This window comes from Rattus rattus, chromosome 6 (genome assembly GCF_011064425.1).
Source record: "Rattus rattus isolate New Zealand chromosome 6, Rrattus_CSIRO_v1, whole genome shotgun sequence".
In the NCBI taxonomy this organism is placed as follows: Eukaryota; Metazoa; Chordata; class Mammalia; order Rodentia; family Muridae; genus Rattus; species Rattus rattus.
The window spans coordinates 52,678,559-52,699,745 of NC_046159.1; the positions used below are offsets into that span (position 1 = coordinate 52,678,559).

Below are 21,187 nucleotides of genomic sequence, written 5' to 3' on the forward strand. Positions count from 1 at the left end.
AGAGAGATGGCGTGGCCACCGAGGGCGAGGAGGGAACCTGGCTGGCAGGCAAGAGTGTGAGCCCCCCGCCGAATTGGTCTCCCAGCCCCCACCTGTTTGAAACGATTTGTTAAGCACCAAAGCCACATTTCCTGCGTTACAAAAGTTAGAGAGCTGGAGTGGGGCACGCGCACGTGTTCCCCAAAAGGCTCTGGCTGGGCCGACGGCACAGGAAGAGTAGGAATTCTAGGGGTGCAGAGACAGGAGCAAGTTGGCGTCAATGGAAGGTCGGCCCTAGGACCCCGCGGGAGGCGCGTTGGAATCTCTCCTTTCCAGGAGGAGGGGTGGGGCGGGCCTGCCCGCGGGCGGCCGCCGAGCGCATGCGCGCGCGCCTCCTATCCAGCCGGCCGCCGCGCTCCGCCGCGCGGAGTAGAATGAACTGTAACAAAACAAGCAGAGCCTTTGTATCTGCTTAAAGGGGCCGCGGCCACTTCCCTCGCGTCCCCTCACCCCCGCCCCGCGCCGCCGCGTCTCCAGGGCTCCCGGCAACTAGCTTGGAAAGGGCTTCCCTCGCGCTGAGGAGCGGCCGGCCGGCGCGGAGCAGGCGCGGCGCGTGTGGAGAAAGCTGCGGAGCGGAGAGCGGGCCCGGGCGGCGTCGGAGTGGACTCTGGTCCCGGGAGCGCGATCGGCGCCGGAACGCGGACCCGGAGGCACCGGAATGCAAACAAAGCTCGCGGGCGCCTGTGCAGGGCTCTCAACGGAGCCCGGAAAGTTTGTTTTATGATGGCTTGAGAGCGCGAGAGAGTCGGGCGAGGAGGCTCGAGTAGCTCGCTCCCGCGCTCCGAGAGATGCTTCTCCCGTGAGCCCGCCGCTCCGGGGGCTCGTGCTGTGGGGGCACCTGTCTCTCGTTTTAGCAGTTTTCTTTCTTTTCTTTTTCTTTAATTTTAATTTTTCTTTTGAGGAGGGGCTGTAACTCATCATGTCGAAAGTGATCCAGAAGAAGAACCACTGGACTGGCCGCGTTCACGAATGCACCGTGAAGCGGGGACCCCAGGGCGAGCTGGGGGTGACGGTGCTGGGGGGCGCGGAGCATGGGGAGTTTCCGTACGTGGGGGCGGTGGCGGCGGCCGAGGCGGCGGGGCTTCCCGGCGGTGGCGAGGGACCGAAGCTGGCTGAAGGTGAGCTGCTGCTGGAGGTGCAGGGGGTCCGGGTGTCCGGCTTGCCCCGCTATGACGTGCTGGGAGTCATCGACAGCTGCAAGGAGGCCGTCACCTTCAAAGCCGTCAGACAAGGTAAGACGGGCGTGTCGTTGGGGGGGGCGCACCCCGAAAAAGAGGGGAGGCCTGAGGGGGCGCCGTTTGCTCCGAGTGCTGTGAGCTAAAGTTGAGGCCGGGCCAGATGAACTCAAAGTTGTGAGGTTGTGGGCTGCGCGCCCACCTGCGTGGCGGCCAGGGGCCGAGGTTGCGCCGGGAAGCGGGGAGATGCTTCCCAGGCCTGGTTTGCCAACTTCTTGTCATAGCCACCTAGTGTTGCGCAGCTTCGTCTGCACCTTAAGGCAGATGGGTAACTGAAGCAAGCTAAGGTGGACGCTTTCCACAGCCCCTTATGGGATAGATGAGCTCACGGAGCTGGTGGCTTGCCATTGCTTGTGTTCCCTGAATTGGAGAGTGGGTCGTGGAAAGGGAGGGTCTATTTATGGTTGACTGGAATTCTTACTTCACAAAATTGCCTTCACCCTGCAAGCCCTCCAGGTGAGGCTGGGTTATGACCCCCTAGAGTCCTTAATCCAGGCGCCTGCAGAGCCTGCATTCACCCCACAGCGGGGTGACGTCTGTGTCTCCTCCTTGTGGAGACCTACGGTGGGGGAAGGGGTGTTTAGCTCTTGGCGCGAATCTAGTCCAAGTTTACCCAGCCGCCGCCTCCCCTTGCACCGTCGTCCTTATTGATCATGATTGTTGAGAGATTACAATTCATTGTTAGCGTGCTATATGAGAGGCTCTCTGTAAAGTGGTTTAATTGCATTATCTCATTCTGATTCACAACAATGCTATAAGATCGACTTGTTTTTGTAAGTCCTATATTACAATAAGTAAGCCGGAGCTGACCTAGGTAAATGACTTGCCCAAGGTCACACAACTACTAAAGTGTATGGGTCTTTTCTGTTAAACCTTGAGCAAGGAGGAGGAGGGCTTGAGGGGATGACTTAAGGGGCTTGAGTTTTGGGGTGTGTGGGGGGAAGCAAGTCCTCTCTTAGAAGTCTGTAGGGTAGGGATGGCTTTCTAAAAGACGCATTTGATGACTCCTGGCCGTGGTAGTTTACTCCCTCGCAGTTTGGTCTGAGCAATGGTCTGCTCTCTGTCTGGCTACCGGAGCATAGCTGCAGTACTTAAAGGCATCCCTCCTGCACCCGAGTGCTGTGACGCAGGTTCTCCCAGATGAAAGCACCAGAGGAGGTGGCAGAGTTGAATGTGGTGAAAAGTTGCCATATGTTCCTGTCAGGATGGCAGCAGCTGAAGGAAACGTGTCAAAGGAAAGCCTGGGAGAGCCAGCTCTCTCCAGCAGCAGGCCTCTTCCAGATGACCTGAGGATGAGTGCAGTGTTGTGTGTGGTTAGCCCAGTAGCCCGGACTTTCTACCGTGTTGGGAGCGCAGAGGCTGACACCTAACAGTGGAATGTCCTTATCTTGCTGCTTGGCCTTGCCTCATGACTATGTCCTTAGGAGTTTCTCCTAGGACCGTAACCCAGGAAGTGTGCACAGCAGTGCTGGTTCACAGTAAGTGCTCAGTAAAAGTGAGTTATGGTTGTATGTTGGATTAGAGTTGAATTTAAGGAGTTAGGAATTCAGTTTTTAGCTAGGAATTTAGTGCCAGTTCCCCGGGTGATAATGACTTGGTTAGAGCTGTTGAGAAAATACTTTGACAGACATTTATTTACTGGGGGGTAACATTGGGTTTGAGTTCAGGCTCATTTTGCAGAAAGATTTCTCATCCAGCAGGATGTCTGGGTGGTGGTTAATGGGTCCTAAGATCTGTTGGCCATGGACAAGAAGCTGCCAGAAGCTGCCTTCCACTGTTTTGCAGAGATCCTTGGTGCTGGCGCCTTCCCTTCTTCCCCCAACCCTCTGTCTCTCGTGTGAGCACTTACCCTTCATTGGTGGTGCTGGGGGAAAGAAGCCTGTGGATTTGACAGTTACTGTAGTGCCTTCAGGTGTCGGTTCCTACGATTGGGACTGTCCTTTGCCAACATCCTTGTAATAGGCTAGGAGTGGCCTAGCGTGGAATCCACCACTTTGTAAAAACTGTTGCATGTGATAAAGACTTGGGCACAGTCACTTGTAAAATGTCTACATTACAGTGAAGATGACCCTAGGAACCATTTCAACAATCTTCTCTCACTTTCCTGTTGCAAGATGATTTAAGTTATAGGATGTATTTGTCTCTGACTTTTTCTTTTACTGTGTCTTTATTGTATCAGGTGGACTGAGCTGGTAATTGGGAAATACTATATTTTTTTATGGTGTTTCTATTTTGAGTTAGCCCTGACAAGGGACATAGTCACTCTGGGTACATGTCTATGTGGAAATGTCACAGCCTTTCTGGTGCATGGCGGTTCTCTGGAGAGACTTATGAAGCAAAATAGTCTATGGCAAATAGTGTTGTATGGATAGGAGTGGATTGAGAACCAGACTTAATAGACCCACTTTAAGTGGAGAGGACGGCTGTTGGTCGCAAAATGCTTAAAAATATTATAAATGTATGTGTGCTAGTTGGATCTCTGTATGCATATTATTTTCAGAATTCAGATATTTAAAATACAGAATTTTAGCAGGATTCAGATATTTTAAAAACCTAAACATTTAAACACACACACACACACCCACACACACACACACACACACACACACACACACACACACACACACACACAGAGTACATACTGTTTTGTTTAGCTTTTGTTTTGTTTTTGAGGCAGTATAGTCCTGGTTGGCCTTGAATGCCTGGTCCTCCTGTCTGTCTCTAGAGGACTAGGATTGAAGGTGTTTGCTGCCATGTCTAGTGTGCTGCAGTCTTATGATATTTGTGTATGTATTATATATGTTTAGGTCAGATACCGAGTGTCTGCTGTAATGGATTTGGGAGCATGTACCCTCTCACGTTCCCATCACTCAAATGAATATATGCATTACTATCAGCTAAATATTCCCTTCATGATTCTTTCTAGTTAATCCCCTCTCAATCAAGGGTGTTGATTCCTCTTACTATAGATTTGCATATTCTTTGACTTCATAAAAGATAAAATGTAGTATATACTATACTATGTGTCTGTTTTTACCCAGAAGGTTTTGGATAGCTTATGTTGTATACTTCACTCTGTAGCTCCTTTTTCATTGCTGCATAGTATTCTTTGGTAGATATTTTTGCCCCCCCCCCCAGGCCCAGATTTGACTGTTACAAACCAATCTGTTATGAATGTTCTGGTTATTTTCTGTCTTTGCCAGTCTTTAATCTCGTCCATGTTGTATATTAATCATTCTAGTGTTTTAGGGAAAGAAAGTAATTCTAGAAATATTGAATAGGAGGTAGCTAGTATTTTATTAAGTTCTGACATTGGAGTTTATCAGAACAATGTGTGTTTAGTACATGTGTGTCCTTGGTTCATAACTCAGCACTGGACTAAACCAAGAAGACATGGGGGTGGTTGGTTAACCTAGCACTTTGTGGCATTCCCTTCTTTAATCCTCTGAACTTGACTCACATGTTGGAAACTTAGGTTCAGAGAGGTCGGGTAACTTTGCTAAGAGCCCTAGTGACCCGGCAAACACAGAGGGGGAGTGCCGCCCACCATCCCAATGCCTCTGCTGCTGACACCGAGGACATTGGGTATGGAGTTGGAGTCCCCTAACCAGCAATTCTAGGTTTCCACACCCTAGTCAGAAATGTAAATTCTGCCTCCTGAGGTGCTACTGATTTAGGAACTCTGGGCTCACAGTCTTCGTTTGGTGACTTGTTGATCCCTGAAAGAGAAGATGGGCAGGTGACCCTCTGATCTCAAAGTCACTTTTCCGAGGGCCTAAATTTCTCAACGCCAAGAATAAGTGGGTATGCGTCGCTTCAGATCCACTGCTTGCCTGAAGTGCTGGGCTACGAATAACTCCGATTCCATGTTTAAAACTGTCTGATTGCAGTTTCTCAAAACGAGTATATTATAGGTCATGCTTTTTCATATTTCTGTGGATGAATTTGTGGTTTTGCAAATTACTCAGGAAATTGCCCTTCCACTGTGTTTTTTTTTAAAAGGCAAGTAAGAGACAATAAATGTGGCACAATTTAAAATTCAAATGTTGCACCAAACCTTTCTCTTTACCACAGGACGGGGCTGTGGCCACACAGAGTTGAGTCTAGTTCTGGGTGCAGGTTTAGTTCCTCTTGGCTTTTGTTTTGTTTTGATGGTGAGTGCTTGTGCTGCCGAATTGAAATATGTGACAGTGGCTCTTAAAATAATTCTGTGACCGTTTCCCCTTCATTTCTCAACACAGTGCTGTGCCTTTCTCGGTTTCTTCCTTCCCAATGAGTGTCTGCATCCTTTCTGCCAGATTGTCCCCACATTGACTCCTGTTTTAAAATTCCTTTTTCCTCTTTGCTTTTCATTTTTTCCATTGTGTGTGTGTGTGTGTGTGTGTGTGTGTGTGTGTGTGTGTGTGTGTGTGTGTGTGCGCGCGCGCGTGTGATGTGTATGTGGGGGTGTGTGCATGCCACAGCCTGCATATGCTATATATGGTCAGAGGATAACTTTGTGTAGTCTGCCCCACTCTTCCCCTTTATGTCTGTTGCTGGAATTAAGCTCAGGGTTCAGGGGTACAGTGAGGGCTTTACCCACTGAACCACCTCACCTATCTTCTCTTTGCTTTATTCAGACCACGTCTTACTATGCTGCTCTGATTGCCTTTAAACTCACTATGTGGTCCAGGCAGTGCTCTGAAGTCTTCTTCCCTCAGCTTCCTGCATGCTGGGATAACACATGTGTCGAGCTGTGCTTGGCTTTTGACTCCTTTTTAAATTTTAAATGATCCCTATACGTCCGTGTGTGGGTATGTACGTGTGAGGGCAGGTGTCTGCAGGCCAGACGTGTTGGCTCCTATTGGAGCTGTGGTCCACCTGATTAAGATAGGCGTTGGGAGCCAACCTCTGCGTGAGTAGCCTGGGCATCTCATCTCTCCTGCCCTAGGCTCTTACATAGTTACCGAATCTCCATAGACATCCTGATTTACTTGTGTTCATTCCTTATGTCCTCCTCCTGGTGTTCTATCCTAAGATCCTTTAAGAAAGATATTTTTTTATTATATGCGTTTATTTCCACCCACAGCAAGTAGATTCTTTGCGACACAAAGCAGCTTCAGTGCTTTTGCTCACTCTTAACTTCTGCTTTGTGTTTATTTATATATTTTTTAACTTAAACCTTCAAAAATCAGTCTGCTTTTGTTCTTAGTGCCAAAAGACCCTTCTCAGAGGCGTTGTTTTAGTGTATGTTGTGGAATCCGCCATGGCTTTGATAGGAGAGAAACCGTACAAGGAGAGGCAGCCCAGCCGTGTGTCGTTCCCTGTGCCACCCTCTGCCATTGGCTGTGTTACTTAAAGTAGATTAGCTTGACCTTATGAGGCAATGGCAAACTGTTGGCTCCCCGCATTTGCTGGCAGCCTGTATCCCACTCGTGTCGGATAGCAGAATTGATGATATCCACCGAGGGGAATTAAGTGGTTTGTAAGAGAAAACATTCTGACATCTCCTTACCACAGGGGTTTGCGTGAAGGATGTTGTTCCATAAACAGTGGTTATTTAACGCACAACACCACCCTGTGATGTCAGTGGCCCTTTCCCTGGGTTTGTATATATGTGTAACAGGATCTGCGGGGTTTTGTATACACTGAGAATAAAGGCTGTCACATTTGTTAAGGGCTGTACGGGACTATTCATGTCCTAAAGAGTAGGTTACCCAATCTTTGCCCGTCTGTAGCCCACAAGATCTGTAACCATGGGCCCAGGATCGTTTTCGTGTCGCACTCCATGTTGTGTCGGGTGTTATTTATTTCTCGTGGTTGCCTTTCATTGGTTCCCCAATGGAAGCCCATGGATGTCAAGGTTGGCTCCATCTGAGACTTAGAAAAAGTCCAGTGTGTTCTGACTGTCACCTTTTCTGAAGGCATGTAATAACAATTAGGAAATGCACTTGAACATTTTTATGATTAAATAGTAATCATCTGCTCTTATAGCTTAGCAGTTATAGTGTAGAACAGGCTTATTTATGCTCTTACCTGTAGTCCCCACCTCAGTGGTAAAGGCCAAGTTCATAAAGAAACTTAGAAGGCCCGTATGATCTGGCCCTTGACATCGATGCTCTAACCCTGCCCACAGCCTGTAGGCCCCCACTTACACATCTGACACACTGGCTCTCTCTTTCATGTACTTTAAGCCTTTCTTGAATAATCACCCTCTCAGCGAGGTTTCCTGTGCTCATTTAGAATATGATTTAACACGGGCTTCACTGACACTTGTCCTTCTGTGGTCTCCGGTGCTTCATTTACCCTGGAACGTGCAGGTCCCTTAAGTAAGTTGCCTGTAGGATCTAAATTCCAGGAGGGTCGGATTGGTTTGGTTCTCCACTGATGCTGTTGCCCTGGTGCCGAGGATGCAACATAGTTGTTCATTTATTGTTGAGTGTGGACTGTCAAACTTAGAACTAGAACAGGTCTCTCGGCTCACTCATCTCTGCAGATTACGGAAAGGTAGATAACGAATGCTGGTCTGCACTAAGCCCCACGTGACTTTTTAAATGATCGCTCTCTGACTGGAGCTGAATAGAGCTAGATGCGTGTGTCCTTACAAGACAGTGGTTCTGGCCCACTTCAATCAGAGACTTGATATTATGGAGTCGTTTGCCCCCCAAGCATCGGAGAATAGAATATGTAAAATCGCCTTGGAGTCAAAGATAGAGTTGTACTTAGCTTCCATTTTCAATCTTAGGAGGATATTCTTGATTTTAGGGCTAATTGAATGCTGCTGAGTTTTTGTGGTGGCACTTCTTAGGGTCACCGAGTGGTTGATCTAAACTGAAAACCCGAGGCCACTTGAGCCGTCCAGGGATCTCATTGACATAGCCAGGCCTTATATATCTATGTCACTAACCTTGCTTTGTCTTCCAGCCTGTCTGCTCCCCACCATCATGTGGGTCTTAAGTGGAATTTATAGGAGCACACCTGAGATAGGCTTTTTCATTTATTTATTTTTGAGAGACTTTTTTTTTTAACCATTGTTCAGATTTGCCCAAACTTTACTGTGTGACCAGGCTAACCACCTTCCTATCTCAGCCTCCCCAGTAATTATTTGACTGTCAAAATAATTACTTTTCTGAGAGGTGGTCCTAGGGAACACCAGTAGGAGGCACAGTGGCCAGCCAGGTGTTTAAAAAAAGTCACATTGCCGAGGAAGGATTTGGGGTAGCAGCTTAGTGCTGAGTGCCTCAGGAAAGTTTGAGAATGTCTTACTCCTCCCGTGGTTGGTGAGAGCTTCTTCCTGTTGGCCGTGTCTGTGAACTTTTTTTTCTGTAACTATCTCCAGTGTTGGGAGAAGGAGTTATGTAAGAAAATTACATTCTCACTGCCAAGGTATCAAGCCTACTGTTATTGCTAAGGTATTAAGCCCGGCAGAATGGGTTGTGTGTGTACTTTTAATGGGCCACGGTTGTGTTTTCTGCAGTAGGGCTCGTTTTTTACTTTGTTGGGAGACAGGGCTTGCTGCTCTCTTTATGGACAGTGGCCCAGTGGTGCAATTAAAAGGCTCTTGCTCATATACTGATGATAAAGCCGTGTTTCAAAATGATTGCCATACCCGGGATTAACTGGACTGTCAAACTGCTCATAGACTAATCTACAAATAGCAATTAATTGATGGGTTGTAATTAAGTCTTTAGACTCAGTCTGGCTACTGGAGACCTGGGTGTTAGGGGGGCAAGACACTTCACCTCTTGTGAGTCATGCTTGCCCCTCTGAAAATGGGGATAATAAGGGCGACTGCTGTGTAGGGCTGACGGAGGAACGAGCTGGAAATGAGGAAGCCACATGGCTCTGGGCCTGCGCAGAGTGACTGCTCAGAAAGTGTTGGCTTCTGTTATTGTTCCCCATTTGAAAGTGCTTCAGGGAGAAGAAAGATTTTTCATGGGGGGCGGGGATAGCTCTCTGCGGGAGCTTTTTCAAGTCCAGAAACAGCCTTCATTTTTCTGTATGATTCACACGCTCTTTCTAAAGGATTGGTTCAAACGAACGGGAAAGAGGCCTGTAGCTTGATTTCCCATGTGTTTGGTGGAGGTCTGCGCCTTCATGGTCATGGGTGAGGAGTTGAATAACGGTTGTTCTTAGGTTCCAGGTTGTGATAGTTTGGAGAGATGGCAGGTTCCTGATTTCTTGGTGTGCTAGGCGGGCTAGTAGGGCACCAGTGATCCTTGAGATCCAGACACCGAGGTTCTCTGATTTTTCTTGGTACCATGCCTGGGCTCCCACTAAATGTCTGGGGTGGCAGTGATGTTTAATGGTTACTTGTGTAGGTTTGAAGTCAGCCTGCCTAGCTCTTCCTTTTCCCAGCAGAGACTATGTCCAGTTAATTGGCAGAATATCAGTTCTCAGCAGACAGAGAGAATAATACCAGAGTCCTAGGGTGGCTGTCACAGTTGGCTTTTGTCAACTCAACCCAAACCTGGACGTAACTGGGAAGAGTGAATGTCATTTGAGAAACTGTCTTCATCAAATTGGCTTGTGGACATATCCGTGGAGTATTTCCTTGCTAAATGATTGATTGGGAGAGCCTGGTCCACTGTGGGCCATGTTATCCTTGGGCAAGTGGACCTGGGTGTCTGAGAAAGGTAGCTGGATGAGCCAGCTGTGGTTTCTCCTTCAGTTCCTACCTCCAGGTTTTCGCCTTGGCTTTTCATGATGGTGGGCTGTGTACCCTATACGCCAAATAAACCCTTTCCTCTCCCAGTTGCTTTTGGCCACAGTTTTTTTTTTTTTTTTTTTTTTTATTAACTTGAATATTTCTTATATACATTTCGAAAGTGTTATTCCCTTTCCGGTTTCGGGCAAACATCCCCCTCCCCCCCTTCCTTATGGGTGTTCCCCTCCCCACCCTCCCCCTATTGCCGCCCTCCCCCCAACTGTCTAGTTCACTGGGGGTTCAGTCTTAGCAGGACCCAGGGCTTCCCCTTCCACTGGTGCTCTTACTAGGATATTCATTGCTACCTATGAGGTTGGAATCCAGAGTCAGTCCATGTATAGTCTTTAGGTAGTGGCTTAGTCCCTGGAAGCTCTGGTTGCTTGGCATTGTTGTACATATGGGGTCTCGAGCCCCTTCAAGCTCTTCCAGTTCTTTCTCTGATTCCTTCAACGGGGGTCCTATTCTCAGTTCAGTGGTTTGCTGCTGACATTCGCCTCTGTATTTGCTGTATTCTGGCTGTGTCTCTCAGGAGCGATCTACACTTCTGCACTTCTTTGCTTCATCCATCTTATCTAATTGGGTGGCTGTATATATATGGGCCACATGTGGGGCAGGCTCTGAATGGGTGTCCCTTCAGTCTCTGTTTTAATCTTTGCCTCTCTCTTCCCTGCCAAGGGTATTCTTGTTCCCCTTTTAAAGAAGGAGTGAAGCATTCACATTTTGATCATCCGTCTTGAGTTTCATTTGTTCTAGGCATCTAGGGTAATTCAGGCATTTGGGCTAATAGCCACTTATCAATGAGTGCATACCATGTATGTCTTTCTGTGATTGGGTTAGCTCACTCAGGATGATATTTTCCAGTTCCAACCATTTGCCTACGAAATTCATAAAGTCGTTGTTTTTTATAGCTGAGTAATATTCCATTGTGTAGATGTACCACATTTTCTGTATCCATTCCTCTGTTGAAGGGCATCTGGGTTCTTTCCAGCTTCTGGCTATTATAAATAAGGCTGCGATGAACATAGTGGAGCACGTGTCTTTTTTTTATATGTTGGGGCATCTTTTGGGTATATGCCCAAGAGAGGTATAGCTGGATCCTCAGGCAGTTCAATGTCCAATTTTCTGAGGAACCTCCAGACTGATTTCCAGAATGGTTGTACCAGTCTGCAATCCCACCAACAATGGAGGAGTGTTCCTCTTTCTCCACATCCTCGCCAGCATTTGCTGTCACCTGAGTTTTTGATCTTAGCCATTCTCACTGGTGTGAGGTGAAATCTCAGGGTTGTTTTGATTTGCATTTCCCTGATGACTAAAGATGTTGAACATTTCTTTAGGTGTTTCTCAGCCATTCGGCATTCCTCAGCTGTGAATTCTTTGTTTAGCTCTGAACCCCATTTTTTAATAGGGTTATTTGTCTCCCTGCGGTCTAACTTTTTGAGTTCTTTGTATATTTTGGATATAAGGCCTCTATCTGTTGTAGGATTGGTAAAGATCTTTTCCCAATCTGTTGGTTTTGGCCACAGTTTTATCACAGCCCCAGAGAAGCAAATTAATATTGTGGCTGCGAGGACTGCATGAGATAACATTTATTGAATGTTTTGGTGTTTTCCTTGGTTCATAAGTAATAATGATCAGCTGTGATCACTTTCAGTTGAAAAATGGACACCCAGCACTGAGTTCCCTCCTCTAAGGCAGAATTTTGCCTGCCTGCCCTCGGGAAATTTACCAGTATGTAGGAACATTTTTTCTTGTTTATTAAGGACTGGGTGGTATCGGCACATAGTAAATAAATAGACATTAGGAAGGTAGAAATTTACCAAAACTGTCACTAAGGTTGAGGTTGAGGAAGCCTGCTCTGAGGCATAGCTTTGTAGATAGGCTGAGAATCTGAGTTAGGGTGGTAGATTAGTAAATAAAACTGTTGTCTCTAGGTGCCACGGACTTCTCCGCCTCTCCGGTTAAAGAGCTTACCTAGCTGTGTGATCCTATTCTCCTTTTAACTGTGAGAAGTCTTCAGAAGTTGTTAGTCACTGACAGTGAGACTCAAGCTAGGCTCTGCCTGGCTACCTCGGGCTTCCATATTACAAATGTCTTGATCCTACAGTGTAGGATCCTAGTGTCCTCGTGCTGGGGGATTATCATGAAGGTACCCTGTTTTAGACAGGTGCCAGACACAGTACGATACACTTAGTGACCTCAGTGAAGATAGTTCTAGAAATAAAGTATTCTCCCAAATTTACTAGGCAAAAATCAGAGTCAGAAAGCGCTCTGACGGATCTTCAAGCAATTCTGTTTATCTGCCATGGGCTCCTGTGCCTTATGATTTACGCCACTAATTCTGTTGATTTTCTTCTTCCTTGTGGGTGTTTCTCATGCCTGTGCCTTGTAACTGTAAATCTGCCCGACTGTCTTCTTTGCTGCATAAGTGTTTCTTGTAGGAAGCGTCCTTGTTTTGTGTATTGTATAATCTCTGCTCTGTGTAGGAACTCGGGAAATCTTTGTTGAAATTTTCAGAGGGTTAAAAACTAGACATGATTTTTACATAAAAAATTCTTGCCTCAGATCTTGTTGGCGAGGAAATCCACTTTTTATTTTTAAGGCATATTAAATATACTTAGCCATATGTCTGACTCCTCTGTGATGATTTAAGATGGTTGCCTGCCAGTTGTTGTAGCATTTTGAACTGTAGAGAAAATATTGAATTAATTGTGTTGGAGGTCTTAGCGTGCCTTTATTCTGGCCAGATGTAAGCAGCAGTTGCTTATGTAATGTGGCCATGGGAGGCACCATTTTGGCCTGATTTAAATAGAGCCAGTGAAGAGTCAGTTTCTTACCACCTGGATTCTTGGCAGGACCTTGGAATTTACATCTGATAGAATGTGTTCATTTCCTTCTCCAGCTATCAGCCTGCCTCGGTCTGTGTGCCGTGGTTAAGAATTCAAAGCTAAGTTGTTAAAAAATAACTTTCTCTGGTGTTGGAGCGTGCATGTTTTATTTTATTTAATAAAAAGTATATAATCAGAGTTTTGGTTTCTAATCTTTTAAAAAACCATATGCCATTACGATCTTATATAACTATTGATCACTATATATAGTTGATCTGTCCGTCAGTCTAATTTTTTCACATTTACACAATATGTAGAATACAGAAAGATGTTAATGGGGAAAGAAAATGTATGCACATAACTTAATATTCTACCCTAGAGAAATGTATATGCTAACATTGTATTTCTATAATATCCATCCATCCATCCATCCATCCATTCATCCATCCCCTGCCCCCCAGTAGATACACTGGGGACTACTTTTTTCTTTACTAAAATAAAATTTTATAACAGTGCTTGGTGGAACTTTGTGCCTAATAAAAATATTGTGGACTTTAACACCTTCCCCTCCCTCAACAAAAACAGATGCAACTCTGACTGGCCTAGAACTTGTTACATAGAACATGCTGGCCTCAAACTCAGGAATCTGCCTGCTTCTGCCTCCTGACTCTGGGATTAATGGTGTGGGCGACTGTCTGTTGACTTAATAAAATTTTAAACACATAGACATTTACTCAAACATCCCAGTGGCTATTTGGTCACTTGATGGTATGTTTTCATGCTTTGAACGTGAGCCTTTACATTATTTGCACTTGTCCCATGTTTTTTACATGGTTTTTAATATCCTCCTATCTATATATATATTAGTGACCAAATGTCTAGAACTAGTTTTGTGAGCTCATGTGAATTTTCCTTTTTAGTTGGGAATCTATCAGGTTATAGCCCTTGAATGTGAGTATGGGAAACCCTGTTCTTCAGGGACCTCCCTGGACCTGCTCCTCAATACCTTCTACTAGAATTGTTTTTTATGGCTGTCATGCTGAGTTTGTGTATTGAGATCTGGAGGGATCCTTAAGGTTAGATGTTTTAAAGACATATCTTTGTCCAATTTTAAACATTGGTTCAGAGTTCTTTTGAAAACATGGGTGAACCCAATAGAGCGCATCTGGGAGCCATATTGGGTCCCCACGTGACAAGTTTGCCACGCTTCCTCTACAAGTTACTCTCTCATCAGTGCCTGTCACACTTCATCTCTTTAAGAGTAGCAATCACATTTCTTACATCTATGTTCTCAAGGTCCAGGATGGTGACCAGCTCACAAGAAATGTGTGTTGAAATGAATAATACATTCTGGAAGTGGTTTAGTTTGGCACCAGAACTTGTCCATGTATGTTCATCGAGGCCCAGCTGGTGACAGCTCTCCAGCTCCAGTTGAGAAGAGCTGGGGAGAGCGCATATTTTGACAGCTGATTATAATCGTTGGAATATTCTGTCTCAGGGCTCTGGTCTGCTGAAACTTAGAACTGGGTGCAAAAATCACATCTTGAAATTGACATTCTTATGGATTTGAATTCCCACTGTGGGAATAGAATCTATTTTCTGCTTAGAGATGATTTCACTGTGAAATGTATAGCCTTATAAATAAAAGAATGAGCAGGCTTTATGTTTGTTACTTAGGAATGGTTTTGTGTGTGTGTGCGTGTGTGTGTGTGTGTGTGTTTGTGCGCTCGCATGCATGTGTGCATGCATGCATGCAAATGTGTACCACAGGATAACATTGTATCTTGTTCCTAAGGCACGGTGCCAGTTAGTGTTTATATTAATCTGACACAAGCTAGAGTTCTCTGAAAGGAGGGGACCTCAGTAGGAAAAAAAATGTCTCCATAAGATGGCAAGCATGTAGAGCATTTTCTTAATTAGTGTTTTATGGGGGAGAGCTCATTACCCAGCATTGTAGATGGCGACAGCTCTGGGCTGGCTGGTGGTCCTGGGTTCTATGGGAAGGCAGGCGGAGCAAGCCAGTAAGCCCCGCTCCTTCATCTGCATTAGCTCCTGCCCCCAGGTTCTTATCCTGTTTCAGTTCCTGCCCTGACTTCCTTCTACGATGAACAGTGATAAGGAAGTGTCAGCAAAATAAACCCTTTCCTCTTTAAGTCGCTTTGGGTCATGGTGTTTCATCACAGCAATAGGAACCCCTACTAAGGCAGACACTACATTTCCCTTCCTACTGTGTGGTACTTGCCTGTGCAATGTGAGAAAGTGTGTGTTTGTGCCCATGCACTATTTCCCTTGAGACAAGGGTTCACCGAATCTGATGCAGGACTGGTAGCTGGCTGGCTAGCCTCAGCAGTCCTTCTGTCTTCCGTTCCCCACTCCTCCACAGTGGTGGGGTTACGGGCACTTGTGGGCATGCTTTGCTTTTCATGTAGGCTCTTGGGATCTGAACTCTGATTTTGAACATCAGAGTCATCTGTCTGGCCTGGGGGGTTTTAGCTAGTAAAGGAAAGTGCCTGATACCATCTTTTTGGGCTATTCTCCAGGTAAGTCAGGATTGTAGCCTTTTCTCCAGAGTAGACACGCCGTTAGAACTTGGTGACCCTCTGGGGTCTGTTCTGCAGTGCGTTGTTCCATGGGAGCTGCTGCTGCTCTTGCTGCTTTCCTGCCTGCATAACGGATTACGTAATTGCTGGTGAGCACCAGCTTTGCTACACTGGGCCGAGGAACAGGACTCAGTATTTCAGACCAGAGGCTGAGTCTCTGTGGCTTTTCTATCAAGGAGCCAAGTAAAGGAAGGGGTGCAGTCGGTAGTGAGAGCCATCGCAGACTTAAGACTGGTGTGGATTTGGCTTGTGTGTCCTTCCCGTTGTTGGGCACTTTCCGTTCCTCTGAACCTCTGTCAGAGTGGAACATTCTGGTAGACTGTCTAGGAACTCAGTTTTTAGATAGTGTGGTTTATATGTAATTTAGAACCTCACGTTTGAGGCAGAACGAAGGCGTTTTCAAATTGAGACTAAATGATCAACTTCTTGTGTTTTCAGAGCCTCGTTTGTGGCATCCAGATGTCCCCATCCAGGCATGAGACATGGCCTTGGTTTGCTACGTGGAAATGCTCGGAGATGCAGTGTAGAACGCAACGCGTACATGCCATTGTCGTTTGGGTTGTGGGTCTTTGGTAGAGTTTCCGCCCTTCTGTCTGTGTTGAAGAGTCTAGGTGTGATGAAGAGGGGCTGCTCCGAAGCTTAGCTTAGTGGGAAGGTCCACTTGCTGCAGCCAGGACTCTGAAGCCGCCCAGCTTCTCTGAATCCTAGCTGAATATGCAATGAACACATTTCGTTCCATGCCTCTGAGGTTTCCAGGTTGGTTGTTTTGTGGTACTCGGATAACAGTAACTGAGACAGTGGGTTCCCCTTCTAAATTGCTAAGCTGCGGTCAAAAGCTAGGTCTGTTTGGGATTTTGTACCTTGAGTTTGGTGAAGCAAAGATCAAAGATGGCAGGAATATAATAAGCATTCGTTCTAGCCAAAGAATATCGATTCTGATGGCTGTATCCTGAGCTGTGAGGTGAATTTGTTGGCCTAATAGCTTAATTTTCTTTCAAACTAAAAAAAAAAAAAAAAAAAAAAAAAAAAAAAAAAAAAAGAAAGACAACTTCTTTTGGAAGCAAAGAACATTATCCCAATTTTGATATGTTTATATAGAAAAGCCAGTAAAGGAAATAGCCCTGTAGCTGTTGGCTATTTGTGTCTCTCTCACTCTGGGAAAATACTGACATAAGGAAGAAAGGACCCAGCTTTCTTGTGCAATGTGAATCTGTGATATTGTAGCTGAAAATGTGAGCTCAAGCTATTCTCTGTGAAATAAATTATCTCAGAAAAACGGATAATTGTGAGGAGAAGCCATTGATGGGGAAATGATTTCTGGTTCTTACTCTTGAAGACTGTTGGTGGGAGGAACCTATCCATGGGGTTCAGTAACACATGGTGGTGGCTCACTTTGCTTTCCGAATTCACAAGGGCAAAGAGACGTTTAAGAGAGGCTGGGGAGGTGTGTGGGCCCGTGCATCTGTTACCAGGCCTGGGTACTTACCTGAACGCTGCCGTTCGCGCCATAGTAGGCCTGGTTACAGAGAAGAAAACGATCAGCTTTGGAAACAGACTGGCAAATTGAATTCAGGTGAACATAGCCTCCATCAGAACTCCCCAGGGAGACTCTACGACGACGAGGTCTAGGCATCTGGAGCGGTAGCTTCATTAGCTATTCGGACTCAGGTTTCAAAGCCTGGTCCTCCTGTGCCAATTGCAAAGAGTGGTCCACGAAACAACCCCCAAATTGGAATCAGCCAGCATAATTTTGAATATGGGGATGACAAGGTCTCAGCTTAGATAGTATGGAGTCAGAATCCTGGGGCCAGGAATGGATATTCTGTGCAGCCATGGTAGAAAGTCAGTTCCCGTTAATTGTGGGAAGTCCATAGTTTGAAGCTGTAGGCTTTATGGTGCTGATTTTCTAATTTTCTAATAAAAGGCGGAAGCAGACCCTATTGTATACTGAAAGCACATTGGTTTAGAGAAGCCACAATAATGGAAGGGCAAACTTGAGTTATCTGAGGGAGCTGCATATTGGGATGTGCTGTCAGTCTCTACTATAAGTCTGTAATGTACAGAGACTTCCTTCCATAGCACATTTGCCCCTCTGAACTCCTCCAGAGACAAGACCATGCTGCCCAGTAGAACACACCGCGATGTTTGACTGTCCTTTATGTTTTGTACCTAATCTGGTACATGTGGCAGTGGTGGGCTTGGACTGTGCCTACTACTGTGTCTGAGGAACTGAGCTTGACATTTTATGTACATAGAATGAATTCAAATCTAGGAAGCACATGGCTAATGTCCATCATGTTGCATTAGTACAGGTGGAAGGATAGCCAGGAATATTTGGTGTCACATCCAGCTGCTCTGAAATACGGTTGGAGTGCCACTTTGAACTTGATATTGGTGGGTGTTTTTTTTTTTTTTTTCCTTGCTCATCACCCTGTTCCTTAAGAAGTTGAGTGTATGGCAGTGTGCAGATTTCCCTGAACAGTTTGTATAGAACAATTATTTTCTATGAGGCTAGGGATAATGTTTTTCCTATTGGCTTCTATGTCCCCCTAACCTAGTAAGTATCTTGGAATTGGATTGGGGAAAAAAATATCTTTAAAAAAAGTTTTCTTTATTTGTGTGTGTGCTTATGTGAGTTTGTGTGCTCTCCATGTGTGCAGATGCTTTCAGAGGCCAGAAAGAGTATGTTGAATTTCCTGGCACTGGAGTAATAATCAGATGCCTGTTGGGGTGCTGGAACCTGAACCCCCAGGGTCTTTGTAAGAGCCCTGTCAGGCTCTTAATCACGGAGCTATCTCTCTAACCCCCTGGGCTACCCTGAGGGCTCTGGGCTACCCTGAGGTTTTCTAGTTAAAGGTTTTCTAAAATCTTTTTTTCAAGTCTAATGCTTTGGTTATAATTAATAATAAAAGTTCAGATGGTTTCAAATGGCTTAAGAGGATTAGTTGATGCACATAACTAAGAATTTCAGAGAGACAGAGCTTCAATTACTGTTTGAACCGCTTCAGAGCTGTCAGCTCTTCATGTGATGCTGCTAACTCATTCGACCCAGACTGACTCCTGTAAGAGCCTCGTCTTCCGCATCTACACTGGAAAACCTTGGATTTTCAGAGCACCCTCCCCACCCCATCACTGTTATCCCTTCAGGTTTAAGTTACTTCTCTGTTTTGTAGATAGGTGATGTGCTCAAGGGGGATGGAAGGGTGGTGGTGGTGCATGCTTTCTTTCTTTCTCTTTTTAAATGAAGATAGAGGTTTTATTGTATATCCGGGGCCCAGCTGGAACTCACTGTGTAGACAAGACTGGCCTTGAACTCACAGAGCTCTGCCTGTCTGTCTGTGCCCTGATACTGCTGGGATTAGAAGTGTATTCACCATGTTCAGCTCCTGTGCCTCGTGTGCTGAGTCACTTAGCTCTGTAGCCTTCCTGCCAGTTATCCAGGCTTCTACAGGTTAAGTGCCCCTTGGAGTATGGACTTGAGGTTCGTTCTCATCTGGATCTGGACCATGTGATTTCTGCACACCTGGGGAGACGTTATTCATGGTTTCCTAATCAGGAAGTAGGTGCTGTCCTAAAGGGTGGAACCATGAACTAGACACCAAATAGACTGACTCGTTGGTGTCTGCTTCCCACGTCTACCTCCAACATGCTTAGCTTCTGACAACATGCTTGACGGCCACTAAGCCTTGACTCTGATTTGTTTCCAATCCTAGAGATTCTGCTGTTAAATAACTTGGAGTGTGTGTGTGTGTGTGTGTGTGTGTGTGTGTGTGTGTGTGTGTGTGTGTGTGTATGTATGTATGTATGTTTTTTTTCCCCCTTAAACCCAAGCTTGTCTCTCTCCCTCCCCCACCTTTGGGGGATGTTAGGGAATACCTGAATTCAAATTTGGGTTTTATAATTGGAAGGTACTATTGGCAGATGGTGAGTGGAGAGCAGGGATTCCACTCAGTGTCCTCTTATCTCCAGGACAATAGCAGATGGGGAAACCTGTATCTCTAGACTCAGTGGCTTCCTTTTCATGGAACCAGGTGCCTTCTTCTTACTCACCCTCTTGTTATCTGCAGCGAGCCTCCTTGTTTACTGTTGTCCTCCTGGGGTGTAACGGCTGCAGGGCAGTAGTCCATCCATATGTTCTGCTCTCCTCACTAAGCAGCAGCCGGCCGCTGAGCAGTGTTCTTATATGAAATGAATAAAGGAACCAAGCAAGAAGGCTGCCTTTTTTTGGGTGGGAAGGTTTGCTGAGGTATGGAGATGGCTCGGGGGTGATAAAAGGATTAACTCAGGAGCTCTGAGGTAGGCTATAGAATAATGGGTGTACTGTGGATTCCTAAAGGGCAGAGTGAGAACCAATCAGACAACAAGTTCTCATTCTGTTGGAAAAGCAGAACAAGCAGTGACTTGAAAGAGGAGACTAGGAGATAAGTAGCCAGCGCCAACCCATTCTGGGCCAAGTGACGAGAGACACTGAACTTGTTGGCTGGCTGAAGCTGAGCATTTAAACGGCAGTGGGGTTGCTTGCTAAGAAGGTTCCCAGGCTATCAGTGGTCACCAAAGGCTGGAACAGGCTCTCCTGGAATCTAGGCCCCAAGGGAACATGTTCTCTATGTGAGGTAGGGTATTGCATGGGTGATGGTAGCTGTTCATCTTCTTTCCCTTACCAGTTGTGTGACCTTGAGAATGCTGCCTAACTTCTCAGTTTCCTCATCTACAAGAAGGGATGACAGTGGTTCTTGGCTCTCAGTACCTGGCTTAAGGCCACCATAGCTCAGTGTTTAGGAATTCTGGCATCTCAGGGTTTAAATGCTGGCTCCAGACACTGTGGTGGTTGGAAGGTGAAGAGGGCTGTGTCATCTTTGGAGGAACAGCACGGCCAGGTGCTGTCTACTGGGCCCAGTCTTTGGGGTGTGGGGAACAGTCTGCTTTACATCTCCTACTGGGTGCCAGCAGAAAGTTACAAATGTGAAAATATGCAGGGGCAATCACGGGTGCAGGTGGTAGGCACTGGTGGTGAAAGGGACTTTTTTTCTTCTGGCTTTGTAAAATAACAAAGCAAAGGGGCTGGAGAGAGGGCGTTTGTTGTTCTAATAGAGGACTGGTGTTCAATTCCCAGCACACACATGGTGGTTCTCACCCTCTCTGTACTGCTCATTAGATCCAGTGCCCTCTTCTGGCCTCTGTAAGACAAAGCACTCCTACAAATAAAGATTAAAACAATCTAAAAGTCAAAACTGTAAAATATCAAATACAGACACGCATGTGCGAGTGCTTGGGCAACCTCCCCCCACCTGCCTTGGTTCACAGTTGTGTGTGTGCAGTACAACTAACGGTGATTATAAATCCCCATCTCTGACTGACATAAAAAGGGGGGGGGGTGCGAAAAAGAAACAGCTCCAAGATAATAAAGCAGCCAGCAGATATTAATTTCCAAAAAAGAGCAAAGGTGTTTGCTTTTTCTTTTATCCTTCTGGTTCCCAGAGTTCTCATTCTGAATGTCTAATGGATCTCCCATCATCCTTTCTTATGTTTATGTAGCAGTCCTTAGTTCTTCTCAGAGTTGGGAAGCTTCCAGCCCTCTCACCTGCCCTCCCTGTCCTGTTATCTGCCTGTTGTTGGGCTTCTCCTGGGACGGATTGGAGAGGACATAGGCACCACACTGGTAACCCAGTAGCAGAATGTGATTCAGTATCTGTCAGTTCGGCCTTGTGTTTATCTAGTTACATATCTGTGAATGAGCTTGAGTGCACATGCATGTGTGCCCTCCTGTGTAAGTGCACGTATGAGGCTAGAGGTTAGCATCAG

General features: G+C 45.9%; 1 protein-coding gene across 9 annotated transcripts in view; it reads left to right on the top strand.

Moving 5' to 3' along the window:
* The first annotated feature begins 361 nt into the window (after positions 1–361).
* Magi1 (membrane associated guanylate kinase, WW and PDZ domain containing 1) overlaps positions 362–21,187 on the top strand; it is a 609,660-nt gene continuing 588,834 nt past the window's right edge. For 4 of the 9 annotated variants that reach the window (XM_032906056.1, XM_032906057.1, XM_032906051.1 and 1 more), the window contains exon 1: positions 363–1,271. In XM_032906056.1, the coding sequence (XP_032761947.1) occupies positions 959–1,271 (313 nt within the window). In that variant the 5' untranslated portion in view covers positions 363–958. Of the gene's footprint in view, positions 1,272–21,187 lie in introns of all 9 variants that reach the window. The other 5 variants (XM_032906052.1, XM_032906053.1, XM_032906055.1 and 2 more) reach the window with 2 other exon arrangements.